Source organism: Limulus polyphemus, unplaced genomic scaffold (assembly GCF_000517525.1).
Source record: "Limulus polyphemus unplaced genomic scaffold, Limulus_polyphemus-2.1.2 Scaffold3947, whole genome shotgun sequence".
In the NCBI taxonomy this organism is placed as follows: Eukaryota; Metazoa; Arthropoda; class Merostomata; order Xiphosura; family Limulidae; genus Limulus; species Limulus polyphemus.
This window is the reverse complement of record NW_013669557.1, coordinates 75513-95920: the sequence shown is the minus strand read 5'-3', so window position 1 is coordinate 95920 and position 20408 is coordinate 75513. Positions and strand designations below refer to the sequence as shown.

The 20408-nt window shown below is 32.1% G+C and overlaps 1 protein-coding gene across 1 annotated transcript in view; it reads right to left on the bottom strand.

Moving 5' to 3' along the window:
* LOC106470326 (protein disulfide-isomerase A4-like) overlaps positions 1-19975 on the bottom strand; it is a 22961-nt gene extending 2986 nt beyond the window's left edge. Inside the window, exons 1-9 of the mRNA XM_013930877.2 lie at positions 19700-19975; positions 17039-17174; positions 14898-15103; positions 10602-10740; positions 8387-8592; positions 6889-7044; positions 3733-3881; positions 1674-1830; positions 146-385 (exon numbers count right to left, since the gene is read on the bottom strand). Of these exons, the coding sequence (XP_013786331.1) occupies positions 146-385; positions 1674-1830; positions 3733-3881; positions 6889-7044; positions 8387-8592; positions 10602-10740; positions 14898-15103; positions 17039-17174; positions 19700-19817 (1507 nt within the window). The 5' untranslated portion in view covers positions 19818-19975. The remainder of the gene's footprint in view (positions 1-145; positions 386-1673; positions 1831-3732; positions 3882-6888; positions 7045-8386; positions 8593-10601; positions 10741-14897; positions 15104-17038; positions 17175-19699) is intronic.
* Between the last annotated feature and the right edge of the window lie 433 nt (positions 19976-20408).

Sequence of the window (20408 nt, the reverse complement as noted above, 5' to 3'; positions counted from 1 at the left end):
AAGATGACATGACCTTTCACCCAGGACCCATCTCAAAAGGGTTAAACAGTGTAATGTTATAAAATGGAAAACTTAGTTTCCAATAGTGAAAGTATTAGTTACCTATAATTAAAAACATACACAGTAAAAACATCTAATGCATTACCTGATTGTACACTGTCAACAAATTCTCCGAGTTCCTCTGTATTGAACTCTTCAACTGGTTCCATGGGGTATCGTTGTTTGGGTGTCTTAAAGAATCCTACATTGACATCTTCACCACTGTCATCAAGACCCAGGTCTTTCAGTTCTTCTGCAAAATCTTCTTCATTACAAACGACAAAGGTGATTTGTCCTTTATAATCTTTGGCCACTTTGAGAACTTCGTCTCGAACTAGCTGAGTTTCTATGAACAAGTGATAATAATAAATAAAACAAATTACACTAATATTTGTTCTCGGAGAGTTTGTTCATTACAGATACTTACATAAAGTTACACAAAGGCTATCTACACTGGTAAACCCTAATTTGAACTGACAGATTAGAGGAAACAACACAAATAATCAACAGCACCTACTACCAACTCTAAAGCTACTCTAATGAAACAACAGGATTTTATTGTCACTCTTATAATGAACCTATGGCTCCAAGATGTATAGTGAGATTTTATGTTAATGAGATAAAAACCATGGACCCCCTAGATTTACAGTTCGGCATCATTACCAGTCCTCTTCAGAAAAACCTGAGCATTATTTTTATATAATCACACGATAGAAGGAAGTGAATTAATATCTGAACTTAGTTGATTATGAGGCATGTATGCTCAACAAATTTAAGCAGTAGTAACTTAGCTATCATAACTTAACTACATACAAGATTGAAATATGTAAATTTAAAAGCATGCAAAAGACTTCAGCTTAATTAGAATTTATTTCATTATCATACTTTAATTATTGCTCACACATTTAACAGCACCATTATGGGAGTTAAAAATTTTTTACCACAATTAAGAGAAGGAATTCCCCTTTAAACATCCCAAAGTTTAATAGTTTCAAATAAGTGATGAATTATTCAAACATGTCTTTTTATTTTTTATTACGTATTTAAAAATAAATACGGCACTGGAAGAAATGTTAAGAGTAAACACAAATTCAGGCACCATTTAGATTGGAATAACTGCAAATTCAAAAGATCCATTAGGAACATGAGAAAAATTAAAGAAGTTCCCTCGATTAAAAAGAAAAGAACACGTTTTAAGAGAGACTTATAGAACAAAAACAAGTGGTTTACAAATTTTTGAGTGAACTTATGAGAACCTCATTCAGGTCCATGCTTTTTCAAGATTTATTTTGCTTTGTTGTAATGGTGGAGCCATGATAACAAGCTTTTGTGTGTATTTGTCTCTGATAGGGTACTGAAGACTAGATTGTGAGTTACCGATTGCAGATCAGTTCATCAACTGGATTAGTGCTGTTGTTCTATAGCTTGTATACTTGTAATTTCCCCTTTAAAATGTGTGTTCAGCAAGTCTTTACAAGTAACAAATATTTCATTCAGAAATGCTTAAACACAAAAACTACACGTAAACATTGTCTCACAACTAGTGGTTATATCATTCTTATTAAATCAATATTTACGTTGAAGAATGTATCAAGTAATATACTAATGTTGTTACATATAAAACTGCTACTTACGAACTCTGTACTCAAAACCAAAGTCTACACCATAGTACACTACTACTAATGGATACTTGTCTTCATACAGCCACAGATTTTGGTGCGTACGCTGTCCAACAAGTGGAACTGCATGTTTTGATATGAACTTTTCGATATCTGCACTTTTTCCTTCTTCCTATAAAAACAAAAAAGTAGAAAACTTGGGAAGACTTTCGTAGTTTGTTATCTTCTGAATAATATCAATCCTGGTACTAGCATAACTTGTTAACTAATCTTGTTACAAAACTAAACTCCAACAATCTAACGTGCATGGGGTCCAATGTACCAACCTTGCATGTATATGAAATATGGCATACTTTTAGTAAGATGTACAAGTCTGTTTTACACAAAAATCAGGTGTATTTGTACTCAGGATATATCTGTGAATTGAAGATGCTAGTCTGACTCGGACGCTGACAAGTTACAGTGCACAGTGATGTTCATGCAAAGAGAAAAAAATACTTTTTCTAAAGATTTGCATATTCCATAACCTCTGAACTTTATATCTACAGCTTTTTCAGTATCCATGTATAATGTATCTAGAATTTACTCTCCTCTACTACAAACTGTCATTAAATCAGCAAAGTAGGGTAAAATAAATAGTTGATAACTGAAAACAAATACATAACACCATGTTGAATGGCACCCTGTAAAATGTTGTGGCATGCCCACCCATGGTTAATTCAAACACTTAGTATATCAGTGTCTTAGTGTTTACATTTTCATAAATCAATTTTTTGAAAACTTATTTTCTCCTTCATATGAAAACTTTTTGAAATACTTCTGCTCTTGACATTTAACAAATATCTACATTGTTGTTATTAGAACATTTGTAAAATTGCGACTCATAATTCTGGTATGAAAACTGAAGCAAATGTTTCAGATTTGTTAAGACCATGTTTGGCCATCTATATGAGGATGGAATTTTTATGGATACTAGCAGTATATACATGCATGCAAGTGGATAATTTGAACATGTTTTACTGGTCCTAAGTCAGAACATACGTACATAAGTGGATAATTTGAACATGTTTTACTGGTCCTAAGTCAGAACACATGTACACAAGTGGATAATTTGAACATGTTTTACTGGTCCTAAGTCAGAACACATGTACACAAGTGGATAATTTGAACATGTTTTACTGGTCCTAAGTCAGAACACATGCATGCAAGTGGATAATTTGAACATGTTTTACTGGTCCTAAGTCAGAACACATGCATGCAAGTGGATAATTTGAACATGTTTTACTGATCATTTAATGTCTAACTTAACTCTCTTGCCATGGACTCAGCTGAATCAGCCGAGTTTATTACCATAAATTGACCTTTATAGTTTACATACTATAACTTCTAATATGTTTTGTGTATCTTTACAAAATGTTGCAAGCTTTCAGTAATCATTACGAGTCTTTTGTAGAAGAAAAAATCAGAATTTTTAATGAAGTATTTTCACTAAAAATGTTCTCCATGAAGGCTATAACAATTATGCTTTGCCTGAGTGATTACAACATTATAATGAGTAATTAACATTAAATTTCGTTTTTTCTTGGAGGGGTGGTAAACATATTAGAGAGAAGAGGATACTTATAGAGCAAATGTCACAATTCTCATACTAGGGGAAATTGGTGATTTTTTTAAATACTGCCTTATAAAATTAAGAACTTAAGACTTATATAATATAAAGATTTGGATTATTAGCTACATTTTGATGCCAAGTTTATTAACATGCCGTGATGATAAAGTACGTTAATTAAATTTTGAATGTAATTCACTTGACCTTGTGACAGGTGCAGAAAATGATGTCCATAGCAAGAGTGTTAATGAGAGTTAACTGTATTTCCTTTGGTACTAATGTACCTTTTGATAAATGTTTTAACAATGCCTCATTTCTAGTAAATAATGTAAAAAAAATCAGTTTGTGACATTCCATTCTAAGTGTCCTTGTTATTATTCAATAAATAAAATTTCAATTTGATTTAAGTTGTTCAATAGTCAAGTAAATAAGGTATAAACTTCAAGTATATCAGAAAAATCCTACCTTTTTAAAAGTAAACTTGGTCTTTTCATACTTGGATTGAAAAATTTCTGGTTGAAATAACACAAGAGAAGGGACAGATGCTTTATAGTGTGCTGCAACATCTTGATTGAAGGTGTGTAGAAAGTTAATCTGTTTTCTTTTCTCATTGGCTGACAAATCAAAGTAAGCAAAAACTAGTTCATTTTCTTCTCTTATGTAAGTGAGTAGCAAGTGCTACAAAGTATTCAAATTTATAAGAAAATCAATAGCAAAGAATAGTGTTCCAGCCACGTTCTGTTACGTATTATATTTTTATAATATATAAACACACATACCCTCACTTCAGATTTGAATCAAAAACTTGTCTCACACTACTGAGCTAAAGAATTGACCCACTAGTGCTTACTAATAAGTTACTATTTAACAACTCAAACAACATTTTCTCCCCCTCTTACAAACAAGGCTTACCAACAAGCCTAATTTGACAGTTGTGGGATGGACTCACACTGGGCTGCAATGTAGTAATTTTATTTTTCAAGATATATTTACTCACCTTGAATTAGAGCCCGAGACCTGTCACATGCCAGGTGGGAATTCTACCAACTGAGCTAATGTGTTAACCCCCAAGCACTTTCTAGCAAGTAACTTTTTAACAACTCAAATTACCACACTCTGACCTTTACAAACTATAGTTGCATATATTAAATTTTACTAAATCACATGTAGAAGAATTTGATTTAGGTACTGTAGCTAACAAAGGAAACCCTTATTAGAAACTCAGTTTACTCACCTGTCATAATGTCAGGTTTTTCTTATAGTAAATCATGTTTCTATTTTTACTTTATGGACACTATTAAGACTGTGAACTGCATTGTATTTACTTATCTTAGAATAAAGTTGCAGGTTTTCAAGGTTACTACATACAATTTTGTGATATTTTATAACTAGATGAATAACATGTAAAATCCTGTTATGAATACCATGATGTAAAATCTGTTATGGATACCATGATGTAAAATACTGTTGAAAAGAGAGAGAAAGAATTCAAATATTACCTCTGTACCAAGTACTTTGTGGTACTCAAATACAATGATATGTGCCATAAATTATTATGCACTTACCTCCGTGCACATGTACAGCTGTTCCAGTTCAGTGCTGCCCTCCATATGCATAAATGTTTGTACATGTAACAAGCCTTGAACTCTCACAACCCCGTGATCAATGTCGTTCAACTGCATCTTGCACGTAAATCATCATGTGACTCCCTCTATTTGATTCTATCAAACTATCACTTCAAAGTGGCAAGGACTCCCATACTCCACTAGAAGAACAAGGGGGGATAAAACGGGGTGGATAGTCCAGAGGAATGCCAACACCGGAGACAGTGCAATGGGTGACCACAACAACCCCATTTTGAAAAGTAGACTGTCCCTGATTTATTCAATCAAAAGGACAGTAGGGATAGGCAGTTATCCCCTTTTGCTTTACCCATGTAAGTCTAGGAGTTAGTATGGTACAGAAAAAGCATATTAATGAAGCAAATATATTGTGAAGAAAAATGTACTAGTGATCTTATGGAACACCCCATCTCAACAGTGTGTGTTATAGGCCATGGTATACATCATGGCCATACAGTGTGGATTTGAGATATTGGAAGCATACCTGGACAGGTAACACTCTGCACTGAGCAGGATCTAAATCCTAAATGGGACATGCTCCTGGAGGGAATAATACATACAGAAAAGATAACTTACCCAGTCACGCCTACACTGAAGTTTGAAGGATGGAAACAGTCGGAAAACAGTACCCCAACACGGACGAAACAGCTACCCAATGAAATTAGTGGGAGATGAACATATGAGGTGAAGGCCACATGCCTGACTGAATAGCTTCCTCCAATGGACAATGAAGGTGAGACTGCAGGAAAAAAGGAAAGGTGCCCGATCTCAGAGTCCACAAGTGAATCCAAAGACTCTGGAAAATCTCCAAAAACAAACAAATGGAGAAAAGAAGCCATCTGGAAGTCACAAAGATAATGGCAATGTAGATGAACATGTAAAAAAACAGTACTTCCCAATAAGATCCCAACAGCAACAAAACCACGTGTGAAGGGATAGGGCTGAAAAGGACAACAGCACCAATGAAGAGTAAGGAGAGAAAGTGTATCCCCTGAAAAAAACCTCAGAGGTTTGGTGGAATGCCTCAGAAAGGAGATGTATGTGTGACAAGTACTGTTGGAGAGCTGTAAAGGTAAGATGAAGGTGGGAAAAAAGGAAAAACTGTCAAAATCCTCCTTGTTATGAACAAGTTCAGAAAAATGCAGGAGGAACCCAAACACTGTCAGGAGAAAATGGATGCCTCATATAATGATGAATCTCCCAACAAATCCTCAATCTGATGACTTACATGCGAGACACAGCTGAACCACACTGATCATGGGGTATGCGGAAATTCAAGGCTTGTAGCATTCAAAAATATTTTTACATATAGAGGGCAGCATCAAACGAGAAAAGCTATGCATGTGAAAAGAGGTAATGTACCATTTTGGAAAGAAAATAAACAACTGCAAAACGTAGGTTCCAGGAATATTATGCACAAAATATATATATAAAAGGTTTAACCAACTGGCTGGCTTATTATTTATTGTAATACAGTAACAAAATCAAAACTTGTCTATACAAAACAACGGATAAGGGGCCCAGAATCATGTAGATAATCCACTTTTATGTCAAACCATGGCCCTAGTGCAGTATCTTATAAGCCTTAGTTTACCTACTTCAGCAATGATCATTTCAAATAAACATGCTTAACAAAGTGAAATATCCAACTCATAACAACTTGTACAAACATCTGTATCACCCCTTGGAATGAGTATGATCTCACTTCAAGGGGCTGGCACAGAAACACGGTCAGGTGATGGCTAAGTTAAAAGATCAGTGCAAGTCCACAACCTTCTACATCAAACTTACAAGGATGTTGCAAGTACGTGCAGAATACCTACAGGAATACTTAGAAAAGTTTTCTGATTATATCTGAAAAAATAAATTTTCTATACTAGTTATGAAAGGTAAAACATTATCATCATCACTCTCTGAAATCAAGAGGACAACCATAGTAATATATCTGTCACAACTTTCTATAAATTTAACACCATCTAGTAAATAACGAATAACATACCAGCTGCCAGGTACTCATCATATAACCAATCTTCTTCATTTCTGAAGAAACCAACAACGTTAATATCCGTCTTGCTCTTGGATTTTTCTAAAGCCTTTACTGTCGTTACTTCTATGCTGGGGGATCTTGCTTGCTCCTTCATGTAATCTATAATACCTATATAAATCATATTAAAAACAAAAAGAAATAATCAATACATCGTGTGAAGTACTTACACATACACCAAATATCCATGCAATGTATTTAGATGCAATTCGTCTTTGTAAGAAAATTGAAGTGAAGAATTTACAGTTCAAAACAACAATTGGAATACTATTAGTGTTCAACTATTCATGAAATAATGTAACGCCATCCTTATTTCATCCTCACAATCATGTATTTTAAAAAGACAGTTTTTATATTAATAGTACTTGTAACATTACACATTTTTATTTTTTTCACAGAAGTTTCTCCCAGAATGGTTATAAAACTTCAGAGCACTCATTAAAGACTTTCTAAAAAGTCCTGTTTATTGTGAGAGATTACCAAATTTCTTCAGAAGCAATTCATACAGCCGTTGCATTTTTTTGGTCAATATTTTCATTACTTGTACAAAATAAATTTTCTATCTCACCAAATATTGTGCATTTCATATCTATTTCTGTTATTAATAAATTACAAGTGCTATACCTCTAAAATGTGCATTAACTATTGTACTGTTCTCAATGTAACTAAACTAGTATTAGGAACAACCAAAGTTAAATTCATTTGATATGAAGAAACAAATCTGGGAGATTGATACTGATTATAGTAAAGTTAGAAAAGGATCAAAGCTTTAATGTCATTCTTATTATACACAAACTTTTAATTGGTTTGTTTAAACTAAAGCTGGTTTGATATAGCAAGTCTACAGGTGCCTAAACAAATGAATAATAAACAACACGATTGCTTGTTAGCCTAATTATCTTCTTCTTAAACGTTATTATAAGCAGTCTTGGAAACTTAAGCAGTAAATCATAGTTATCATAAGATTATGTACCAAACTTACTCATTTTAAAACAAAATGTCATAAAAAAGATGACAGCAACAGTGCTGAAATTTTGAATAGTACTAACCAATATTATCAAACAATGATAAACACAGCTACACTCCACACATTCACCATTGCAACAAAGGTAAAAATTGTAACGGCAAAACACAGACCATATATATCATCAGAAAGTAATTTGATAGCACTGGTATGTCTGTAAAGAATTCAACTGAATGTTGTGCATTTTAATAAACCACTGTATATTATCTATTTTAAGCATCTTCATCATCATGTTTGAAAGATTACACATTGTAATATTTTATGCTTAATTCACAAGTTTTATTCTGGGAGGTACAAAGACTAGCATAAGTAGTTTCCTTAAGCACCGAGGCAGCAGAAACAACTGTGATGTCTTACGAAAAAAGTAATACAATGCTTATAAACTAACACTGTGGAAAAATCAGTCACATACATGGAACTTTTTTTTACCTGTTTCTTCTCTTGGACCTTCGTATGGAAATTTACGTCCTCGACGAAAAAGTAGCAGGGTAGGATAGCCAGAAACTTTATACACATCAGACAACTCTTTTTCTGAGGTGCCATCTATTTTGGCAAGAATAATTGGTGGAACATTTTCTTTCAGAACTTGGGCTGCCCGCTCATATTCTGGTGCCAGTTTTTTACAGTGCCCACACCTAGAAGTAATGGACAACATCAATGATTATTCTAATACAAAGGGAAATTCAGAATTTAAAAAACAAAACAGACACAAAGTTCAAAATTCTGTGCTACATGATCATAAAATAGGATGCCTAAGGAGCAAATGAGTGTTGTTAATGTTATCATGTCAAAATACCATGTAATTTACTTTCTTATATGATGCAAGTTGAATAGTTTATAGCACATGAAACAAATGTATGAAAATACAAAAAAAATGGTTCAGTTCTTTCATTTATTGTACCGTCAAATTATGTTACATTAATGGAAATTCAATAAGTTCCAAAGAACACATTTTTCTGATAATTTGTAAGTGATTCTAAACTAAGGATAATTAAATATAAGATCTGCTTTCTATCATGCTCTCTGATTTATCATATTCTTTGGTTGTTGACAAAGAAAAGTGATAAATATCCAGTTTGCAAACTTTGGGAAGTCATTCTTAAAGATCCTGATTTGCATGTTTGAACAATCTCTGAATTGAAGTAACTACAAACAATTCAAATTATACTGTCATGTAATCCACATTTTAAAGTTAGAGACATTTGCATGTTTGAACAATCTCTGAATTGAAGTACCTACAAACAATTCAAATTATACTGTCATGTAATCCACATTTTAAAGTTATAGACATTTTTTCTTCAACCTCAGAATTTAACAATTAGGACAAAACTTCTGATAACAAACCAGATTAAATCTGGTTTCAGTCCTCATTAAACAACTAGAACAAGCATTGGTCCTAGGTGAATTTATCCTAAGAGGCAATGGTCACTTATGGTAGGTTTATTAAAAATAAGTATGAATGTGCTAACATTGTAATATCACCAAGTTTGTCACAATAAGTATGAATGTGCTAATACTGTAATATCACCAAGTTTGTCACAATAAGTATGAATGTGTTAACACTGTAATATCACCAAGTTTGTCACAATAAGTATGAATGTGCTAACACTGTAATATCACCAAGTTTGTCACAATAAGTATGAATGTGCTAACACTGTAATATCACCAAGTTTGTTACAATAAGTATGAATGTGCTAACACTGTAATATCACCAAGTTTGTCAACAAATCAATTAAATTATTTTGATCCTTGTAGGAGAAAACTTATAGAAACATTGATATACATACATTAGCAATACACCTACTGAAAACCATCTAGGCTCAGAGAGGTTTACTTAAAACAGGTGATTAATCTCTTCCTAGAAGATTCAAAACATCCAGTAGCTTAAGACCAATTGCATCAGGTTTTGTACAAAAGGTCAAAAGGCCAGTTAAATGAGAACACTTCTGATTTCTTACTGATAATGAACTTAGATTACATAACAGGAAAACAAACACTGACAGGTTTTCACAATATCTTTCAAAGGCCAAATCCATGTCTTATGCTGTTAACTGAAAATAACCTCAATTTTCTTCATTTTACCTTATTTCTAACTCTCAGATTTTCAGAAAACATAGAAGTATCTGACCTTTAACTTGAATAAATTGATTCAACTAAATATGCAAGAATCATCCTTGAAAATGTACTTACTAAACAGTTTAATAAACTTATTCAACAACTAAGCTTTTCACATTATATATATATATTTATACATTAGATCAACAAGCCCTAATACTAAATTTTTTAAAACCAAAGAACCTCAAGACCCCTTCATATATCATAATTAAAACTTTTGCATATTAGAACTATTTTCTGTAGGCTGGTGCAGCTTATAGAACACTTTCTTAATCATTTTCTTTTATGACAAATGTGATCAGGAATGTATTTCAATTTTGAGTAAGAGTAAAATTATCCTCATTGACCAAGTACCATTCTTATTAGTTGAATATTTTGTTATGCAATTATGTTTATCACAGGAATAAATTCGTACATCTTAGTAACTTAAAAATGCATGTGGACTATTAGCAAAAGCTAATCAAACAACTTGGAGATTCAAATTACAATTCTACAGAAACAAATATACATAAAGTAGAACAAACACTACCAGGGAGCATAAAATTCCACAAGAATAAGGTCAGCTTTATTGACAACAGAGGTAAAATTCTCACTGGTCAGAGTAACAACAGCTTCTGGAGGAGGCTTCCAGTTTGGATCAGCCTGTTCTTTCATATATTCCACAATACCTAAATCAATATCAAATTACATGTATGTTAAAGCTTTGCTGCTATTTATATACAGAATTAAATCAAGCAGATAAGTTGTATGCCACAAGGGATGTATCATACAGTTCAGACAATAATATACAGCTTAAGATATCAGTGATAAAGATTTATTTTATAAGTATAAGAGTTGACTTTATTTATGCAAACATTTAAGTTAAGGATTAGTTCTGAACACGTAGTAAAATATATATGAAAAAACTTTTTTAAGGATAGAAGTTTTAAATCTGTAGCAAGAAGGGTTTGACAAAACAAACTAAGTAAATAAATATAATTTAACAACTTGTCATATAATCACTTCTTACAATTTGTGTGAAGAAAAAGGTTTGGTACTTGATAAAAAAAGCTACGTTTTGCAGCAAGATGTCTTTTAAATAAGCATCAGTTGTAACACACATCTTAATTCCAAGATTTTTTTTTACAGAAACCAGTATACTAGAGTGGTTCAGACTTCTTCTGTATTGTAAAGAAGTCACTTCTCAGTGCTGGTCAGCATCCTTTCAGGACACTACACCTATATACCCATTATTCACGTATCTTTCTTTAATAACTCAACTCAAGAACATTTTTAAAGGATGTGGAACAAATTGAGGAGCCATGATGCAAAACATCATTATCTATTTAAAACAAACTTTTCCCCAGTCTTATCAGCTGAATTATCAGTGTCAAAATTCCACACGTGGGTGTGGTACCTGGACCTGAGAAGCAATAAACAGAAGTTGTAGGAATGTCTACTCCATTTCATCATTCAGATGCTGAAGTTTGCCAGAACCTTTTAAATAATAACTTCAGTGATACCAACATCCAGTCACAAAAATTTAGTGAACACCATACAGACAAGTGGGATCAACCAGTACATCATGGAAGGTGCAACAAAGAACAAACTACAAACTTAAAATAGGTTTGTGAGAAGAATGGCCCTTGAGAACAGAAGAAAATGGAAATCCATTTCAGAGAAATATCCACAGAGTGACAGTGACACAAGTAGATAATAGCAGCTTAGCAATGATGGGAAAAATAACCTTAACCAAGCCAGCCAGTAGACAAGATGAGTCAACATCTAAAAGTGTCAGCCTTAGCAAGACAAGAGGTATGAAAAACACATACATGAGGATAAGGATAGAGATAACAGGGAGAAAAATGTCCTACAATTAGGAAAATGTAATCATGTCTCACCAAAATAGAAGCGGAATGTGAAGAACGTAAAACATGGTGTTAACCCTATGGACACTCCACTGAATTTTTAACACATTTTTCCAAAGTATTTATGCACTATATTGTTTATGCATCCACAACTTTAGGGTTAAAGAGTTCCTAATAATAAATATTAATGACACAAAAAAACATTAATTAAACAAAAATACTCAATACTACAGTTAATCTTACTAATTACCGCCAAGGTCCACAATGTATTTTACAGAAGAAATTATGATTTCATCCAGTTCTTTTGGTTAGTTCTTTATACTGAGTGTTGTAATGGGCAAAAAAAAACACATAAAATTGCTTAATACTATGCAATATGTCAACCCTACAAGTAATGTATTATGTAAAGACAAGTCAGTAAATTGAGGACTAATATGACAGACAGATACACTAACATGTATTTGGATGGTAAAACAGAAGTGAATAGTATATAGGTTATACAATGAGGTATAATTATATCAGTCTTGAAAATAAGAGAATAATCTTATCCTCAACAGAGCAGCAATCACTGGAAATAGAGATAAATAATAAGAATAAACTGTACACATCATGGAGGTAACAGGAAGTGAAAATAATGAAGTTTGGCCAAATCACAGCCAGCAGAATATGACAGCATCAACCAAGAAAAATATATGATGTCATTTCATGTATGTTCAAAGTAAGAAACTAAAACCAACCATTCAAAGTTGCTGCCAGGAAGTCAGAACAAAAACTGGAAGAGAAGGGCACAAAAAACTAGAGACATAGTGAAATGATAACATCAAAGAATGTATTAAAGAATAAGTCCAGACAATCCCAGCCAAAGGATAAGTTGGAAGGACAATGACAGAAAAAGCATATCCTTCCAAGGAACACAGTAAATAATCCAAGTCCTGAAAGTTCTAAAAAGCTTTAAAAACTTCCTGAAATCTTAATAATTGGAGAAACAAAGATATAGTTTGAAAGCCATTCAGGGATCTACATTCATTAAGGGGAAATGCATTATTATCAGGCAGTTGGATCTCTAACAATTTGATCACACACACACACTCATGTCTCATCAAAACAAAGGTCACATGAGAAAGAGGCTAATCAGATTTCTGGAAGTTGGCAACAAATGACCTTAACAACAAAATTTAGTTTATGAAGATAAGAGAATACAATGGTGGGACTTAGGTTTAAGATCTTTTGGAAAAACAACGATCAACTATTAACAACAACACCAACAAAAACAAACAATCAAGAAGGGATGTTCTAGCTATGTTGAAAAAACACACTTTCCATTATGTTGGGAGGTGGGGAGCTCACATTTGTAAATTTCTAATATCTGAATTGAGAGTATTGTTTTGAATACTTCCTTATATGTTCATTAATACTAATACTCATGTGAATCCATTTAGTAAAACCTGACAGCCTCAAACCTTTGACCTTCCACTTTGTGGCTCCTTCACATCTCTTTTAGAGTGTGTTTAATTTTTATTTTGTGGAGCTCGGGAGATTATGACTTCACCAAAAACTCTTATCTAAAATAAACTTCACTTAGTAGAATTAAAGAAAGAGAAATACTTATTTTAATATATGTGTTATTTTTATATCTTTATTAGCTATCCTTACCTGATGTTTAGCTATTTTTAAATGACAAAAATACCATTTTTACTACAACCTTTTGTTACCGATATATAAGTAAAATTTTTTCTATATAACATTTTATTTGAAATAATAACCATATAATAAAATTCCTTTACCTCATACACATATTCTGAAAATAGTTTTTTAGATACAAATGAACAAACATTTAAATATAACCATTTCCACCAATAATATGAATTCTAACACTTTTATGCGTGGTTTCTTTAAAAAAAAAAGGTACAACAATAACAGTTTTGTAACATGTTTTTTATAAAACGTTATACGGAACAAAACTTAACGCCATGTTCAGTCCTCGATTTAACAATCACTCTCTCAGCTAGTCAAACTACTCAACATATTTTGTAATTTAAAACCAAAGACAACAGTTAGAAACTTACACAAACACAGTAACTTTGTGATTTCAATGTCAAATTAAACCTTTAATTTGACAATTTATTATTGGAAGAATAAAATATTCCTTTATTTTTTCTCTACATAATACCTATAATTGTATTTAATTGTTTATTACATTGAAGCAATCAATTTATATTCAAAATTAATCATAACTGTATGTATTTAATAACTTTAATACCAGATGTCAGTTACTGTTATGACTGTTGCCCAGATATCAATTTTAAACAGAGTTTTATCGCCCAGTACACTGTTGCCTGATGGAGGATCCGGTTAGAGGGCTGAAAGCTCGTAAATAAAAAAGTATTTTAACGTACAGAAAAGTCTGTGTATAATACAAATAATACCCAGGTGCACACCCTAAGAGTTCCCTTAGTATTTGTGCAAGGTTTCAGGTCTCTAGGTTCTTTCCTCTTGGAGCTATGGCTCTGACTGACTGACACACAGGCTGTTTTATTAGTATAGATTTCACATGGGAAAAGTTAATTATGTGCTGTATACTTTCAAAATACAGACATCTTGCAACACGCACATCTCTCTTCCTTCACATGAATCACACCTAGGTTTCTTACTTATCATTTACTTATGTGAACTGGTTTTATATGTAACATTTCTGTCATTATTTTAGTAATTCATGTAAGTTCACAAATGAAACATTTGTACATATAAGTACTTCTGTACATTTATGCTCATAGTGTTTACAAATGCTCTAAATATTCATCTCGTCAACTTCCACCATGGTTAAAACTAAAAACTTATTCTATAATTTAAGAGTTTTCATCACTTAGAGAAACTCTAAAAAATAATTAGAAGAGTAACCACTTATACGTACTTCATATCTGAACATTTTTTTTACATAAATATTAATATGCCTCTAATCTGCACAACAAAAATCTTACCCATTGCAGACCTAGGACCTTCATACTTTGATTCCTTTCCCTTTCTAAATATTAGTAACGTGGGATAGCCAGTGATTTCAAAACGTGAAGCCAAATCTGTCTCAGTGGTGGCATCAACTTTTGCTAGAGGTACAGTAGGAACTTCTTCTTTTAACTTCTTTGCTGCTTTAGCGTACTCTGGAGCCAACGACTTACAGTGGCCACACCTGGATTGAAACACAAAACAGAGGAGTTCACAAAACTTCATCTACTGTGATTCCAGTGCTAATATACACTATTCAATCAAAAACAAATTTATGGTAGAAAGATCAGCATTATAATATAATACATGAAAAATTTATTAAAAATTAATGTTATTGGCATTTACTTTATTCGGATTCTGAAGTAATTAAAGCTAAATTTTAGGTAATTTCATCAGTAGTAATCCAGAGTCCAATAACACTTTTTCTAATAGGTATTTATTTTATGGAAAGAGTTCCGGTTAAAAGAGGAATTGATGCTTTCCTGGTTTTAATTTTTATTTTGTCAGAGGTGGATGTGCAGGGACAGTCTTTAAAGACCAAAAAGTCCCTTGTTGTCTGTATATCATGTTATACGGTTTTTCACCAAAGGAATCAGTGAATTGATGTTTTCCTGAAAAACATCGTGGTTTTAATTTTTATTTTGTCAGAGGTGAATGTGCAGGGACAGCCTTTAAAGACCAAATAGTTCCGTGTTGTCTCTATATCATGTTATACGATTTTTCACCACAGGAATCAGTGAATGGGACTTTGGTTTTTCTTTATTATATTAATGATATTGATAGGTGCATAATTAGTAAAGCTTGCAGACGATCTTAAACTCACAAGTATTTCTAGCTATATCGAAGATGATGAGGAATAACAGAATGATTTGGATCAGTTGGACAAATATGTGGTAAATGACCGTTAATTATAGCTATTGTATTTAGGTTATCATAACTTTGATCACATGTTTAACATAGATCGGTACCAACTTACTGACATGACTGAATAAAATAATTTTAGTATAGTGGTAGATACGTCATTCAAGCCAGTAAAGCAGTAATCTGATGCTAGTAGTAAAGCTAATAGAATTTTAAAGACATACTGATTACTAGTCAAAAAGAATTAATTATCTCTATATATATCACTAGTATGGCCTCACTTGGAATATTATGTAATTTTACAGTTTTGTTTTTTTATTTAAGAAAGGATACTGACTTATAGAAAAGAGTTTAGAGGAGTTATAAAGATGATTCCAGGGATGGTAGGGTTATCTTAGAGATATATTAAGATCTTTTACTTTTTCTTGAGAAAAAAAAAGGATAAGAAGTGATCTTACTGAAGTTACAAGATTATCTAGAGGAATGACGAGATTGAGGCCTCTGAAAAACGTTTAGGATTTGAAAAAGTCAGGCCAAGCTTCAGTTAAGATAATTTTTTTTCTAACGGAGTAATTAACTTAAGGTATGAATTACCATAAGCAGCAGTGGAGGCCAGACCTTTAAAAAAGTTTAGAAGGGAATGAATGATTTTTTGAAACATAAAGGGGGAGTTAAAATGTTTACATCTCTCAAGGCTGATTCTGCAAGTAAAGCCTTAATGAAATGGTCCCTTGTTAACTGTATGTTATAATTTAAACTTATATTCACATTTCTTGGTTAATAATATAAAAAAGTTATTTTTTCTTAGTTGTTTTAACATACTGTAAATTAATTTGCAATTGCTAAATCAGTCAATTATTTAAACTAGGATACAAATAGAGTTAACAAATAATTATTTGTGTAATGAATTTTATTCATACAGCTATTATTTATTCTAAAAAATTTGAGAACACACTCATTAAAGAAATAGACCTCTGAATGTCCATCTGTTAAGTGCTAAGGTGTGTTGTATTTATATCATTTAGTGAAAAGTTTCAAAATACCAACTACTGTACATAAATGTATCATATGTACAATTCTTTCTACACATAAATAAAAAGTCAATAATCTACAGTCATTATATGAATATAAATGCCAGCAATAAAAATGTTAAATTAAAAAAAAATTAAAAGTAATCAACAAACTGATGGATATTACAATATCTTAAAAACAAATATCAATATTAAGTTACAAACAACACTATGAGAAAAGTATTTACCATGGTGCATAAAACTCAACCAAAATTATATCCTTAGGATTTACAATTAGATCAAAATTGTCATTATTCAATATCAAAACATCATCTTCTTCTGTGATCTTTACATTTCCTCCAAAACCTTCGATAACAGGGATGTCTAGGAAAAAATACAAGACATCGGGTTAATTTCAAATTATGTTAAATAACAATGTATATGGAGCAGGACATACAAAAAAATATCATATCACAAATCAGTCAGATAACTGATTAATGGGTTTAATTATCATTAACTTTTAATCAAAGCAAGCTACCTACATAGATAAGAACTAACAATTAATCCAGTAATGAATATAGCCAAGTTAAAATGCTTTTCTGGCTTATATTTCTTATAACTTATGAATGAAAGCAAAGTGGAATGTTATAATATGTCAACCACAGTCTGTGATGCGTAGAACTACGGATCTGGATTTACAGGAGTTAATTATGACTTTAAAAGAAAATCAATATATTAAGTTAAGCAACAAACCACCACTAAACGGCATTTCCTTTTTTACCTTATGATTATCTGCAAAATACATTTCTAGGCCTTTTTGCAAAAGCCAAAAATTACACGAACATAAGCAAACCTTTTTTTTTATTAATTAGCATTGTAAGTAATCTTAATATTAATTGAGTAATTTTATCTAACTAATGCAAGTTATGCAAATACTGATGCTGCTGATATTAATCACGCAGAAATTGTGACTTAAATTATTCTCATAAGAAATTATTGAAGACAGAAGACAATATGGCCCATCTAGCAAAGACACCTGTCCAATTTAAATATTCATAAAATTATCAATAACACTTTAGGAATTTGAGCTACCAGCACATAGCACATCATCTGACAAATAATTCCACAAGTGAAATCTGTAACAGGAAAAAATAACTCCACTTAATAATTAGTCTAGAATTAGGTTTCCATAACTTAAGTTTTGCTTCAAGCATTCCTTGTCATTGACACAGATAATAAACACTTAAGGTCCCAAGATAGATTCTTAAGGGAGTGTTTCCTAACTGGTGCTCAGCAGAATTCTGTAAAAGTCACACATAAAAAAATTAATTAATTAGAAGTATCATTTTACAAATTAGTTTTGTGGACAGAACCAAAGTTTATTCTGTCTTGTTGCTCTTTCAGGATACTGGTGCAAGATGTAACATTATGCTACATCTTTGTAGTTCATGTGGTAAAAAAAAAAGTTGTGTATTAGGCTGAGTTTTCATAAGTTGGTGGGGGTTTGTGTTTGCCATACAACATTTTTATAAGTCAGTGTGCCTTTGGCAAAAAAAAGGTTGGAAAACACTGCCTTAAGAGATTCCATTATTTACATTTTCCCAGACAGAATGACAGCCATTTATCATAATCTTTCTACATTGAAGACATGTTTTAATCATCTTTTCCCTAATTCTGGAAAAACTTAGCTTACAAATTAACCTATTATAAGAAACTTAATCAAAACTTGATAAAAGCCTTTTGAAAGTTTAGATGCACAACATTAAAATGAGTACCCTCAACCACACAAGGAAAATCCCTATCAAAAATCTTCAACAAATCAGTGAAACAAAAACTTTTCTAAAACCATAGCTGAGATTTTTTTAAATTCCATCCTTCAACTTAGGGGACTTTAAAACTGAACAAGTAGCTTAAAATATTAATTCAGCATTTTAAAAGAAAGGGTCTTGGGTAATCCCAGTATGGAAGATTCAGAAAATTGTCCTGTTTTGTATTTACAGACCAATTACAGAATTAGTCTTTTGTTGCTGGTAAGATAAATGAATCTATTAGCAACACTCACTTGGAAAAGCATCTTGAACTGTTAACTTGTTTAACCTCACCTACAGCTTTCTTAACCCAATTTAACACCACATCTAATCTAGTACTACTACAAGTGTCACAATTATTAACATAAAACTTTATTACAAGCATTATCCATAGCAGCTCTAAAATTCCTTTTTTTTTGTAATCTTAAACAAATTACCGATACTACAATAGCCACAAAAATCTCTAACTAAAAAAATTATTCTGTTTCTGGTCATTTTGTGAAGTTGATCCAATGATGTCAGGTTAGATGTGTTGTAAATAACTGGTGTTTTAGTGGATTGAACATGAATTGATGAAATCATTTGTGTAAGATTAATGTTTTTCATGATAAAATTTCAGAAAACCACGAGAGTTAAGGTTAATACCTTATCATCAGCATCTATACTATAGACTACACGATACATCTCCATATAGACGGTGACTGATCTGGCTTTATCAATATAAGGTTAGAAATGTTTATAGACTTTACGTAGTGAGCATATTTTTAAAACTTTGTTTACTACTAATATTAACAAGCACCTTCCATCATATATCTTTATTGCTACATGTATTATAATTTGAATGTGTGTTAGACTCAGAATCAGACAACATGCTGAACTGAACATTTGCCTTGAAACTGAAAGTTGACACTGACAGTAATACTAATAGTACTACTACTACTTTTTGGGAAGTATCTAGATCTATCCCTAACACTAAAAATACTTTTGCTGGTTGGAATGCCTGTACACGGTAGCTATGACAACACTAAGGAAACTAGAGTAAGTCTGTAAAGTGTAACAAGAATGAAGAAAGAAGAGTCGATGAACTTTAATGATTCTCACCATCTTCGTTTTCCAAGGGTTGTTCGTTCACGACCACGTCCTCTAATAAACATGTCTGATATAGTAAAGACAAAAGAAACGCAAATAGTATAACGTGTTTCAAAATTCTAGAGTACATAGTTGAACACAAACGAATTAATGAAAATGTAAGACACACAGTAAAATAATTGTACTTTTAATTTTTAATAAGAAATATGACTTCCACGCACAGATGCTTTCATGAAGCTCAAACTGCCACCTAGGCAACTTCATGTTACACGTGTTTATTTTCCAAGCAATCTGAACTCGTATGGGCGGAGCTAAACTAATATTTTATCCAACAAAATACCACAAGATATATTCCTTAATCATTTTGATAACTTCATATTTAAATACAAAATCTACAATATGAAAAAAAAAGTAACAGTACGTTATATGGGAAAATACGTTAATACTAATAGCAATAATAAACTCTGGAGGTGAGTTATCCAATCACAATTTGCCAAATGTTTTAATTGGCCTGGCCAATAAATTTTCTCATTGGCTTATCGATGGTTCTATCAATGGCTGGAGACGGCTTAAATGGGTAATGAAGAAAAACTTTAATATAAGTTTAACATGACAGCAAATAGTACGTAACGTTAACCGTTACCGTAACGGTTAAGGTTTCGTTATACTATACAGTACGTAACGAACTAACGTTAAGTTACGTAACTTAGTTCTCGTTATT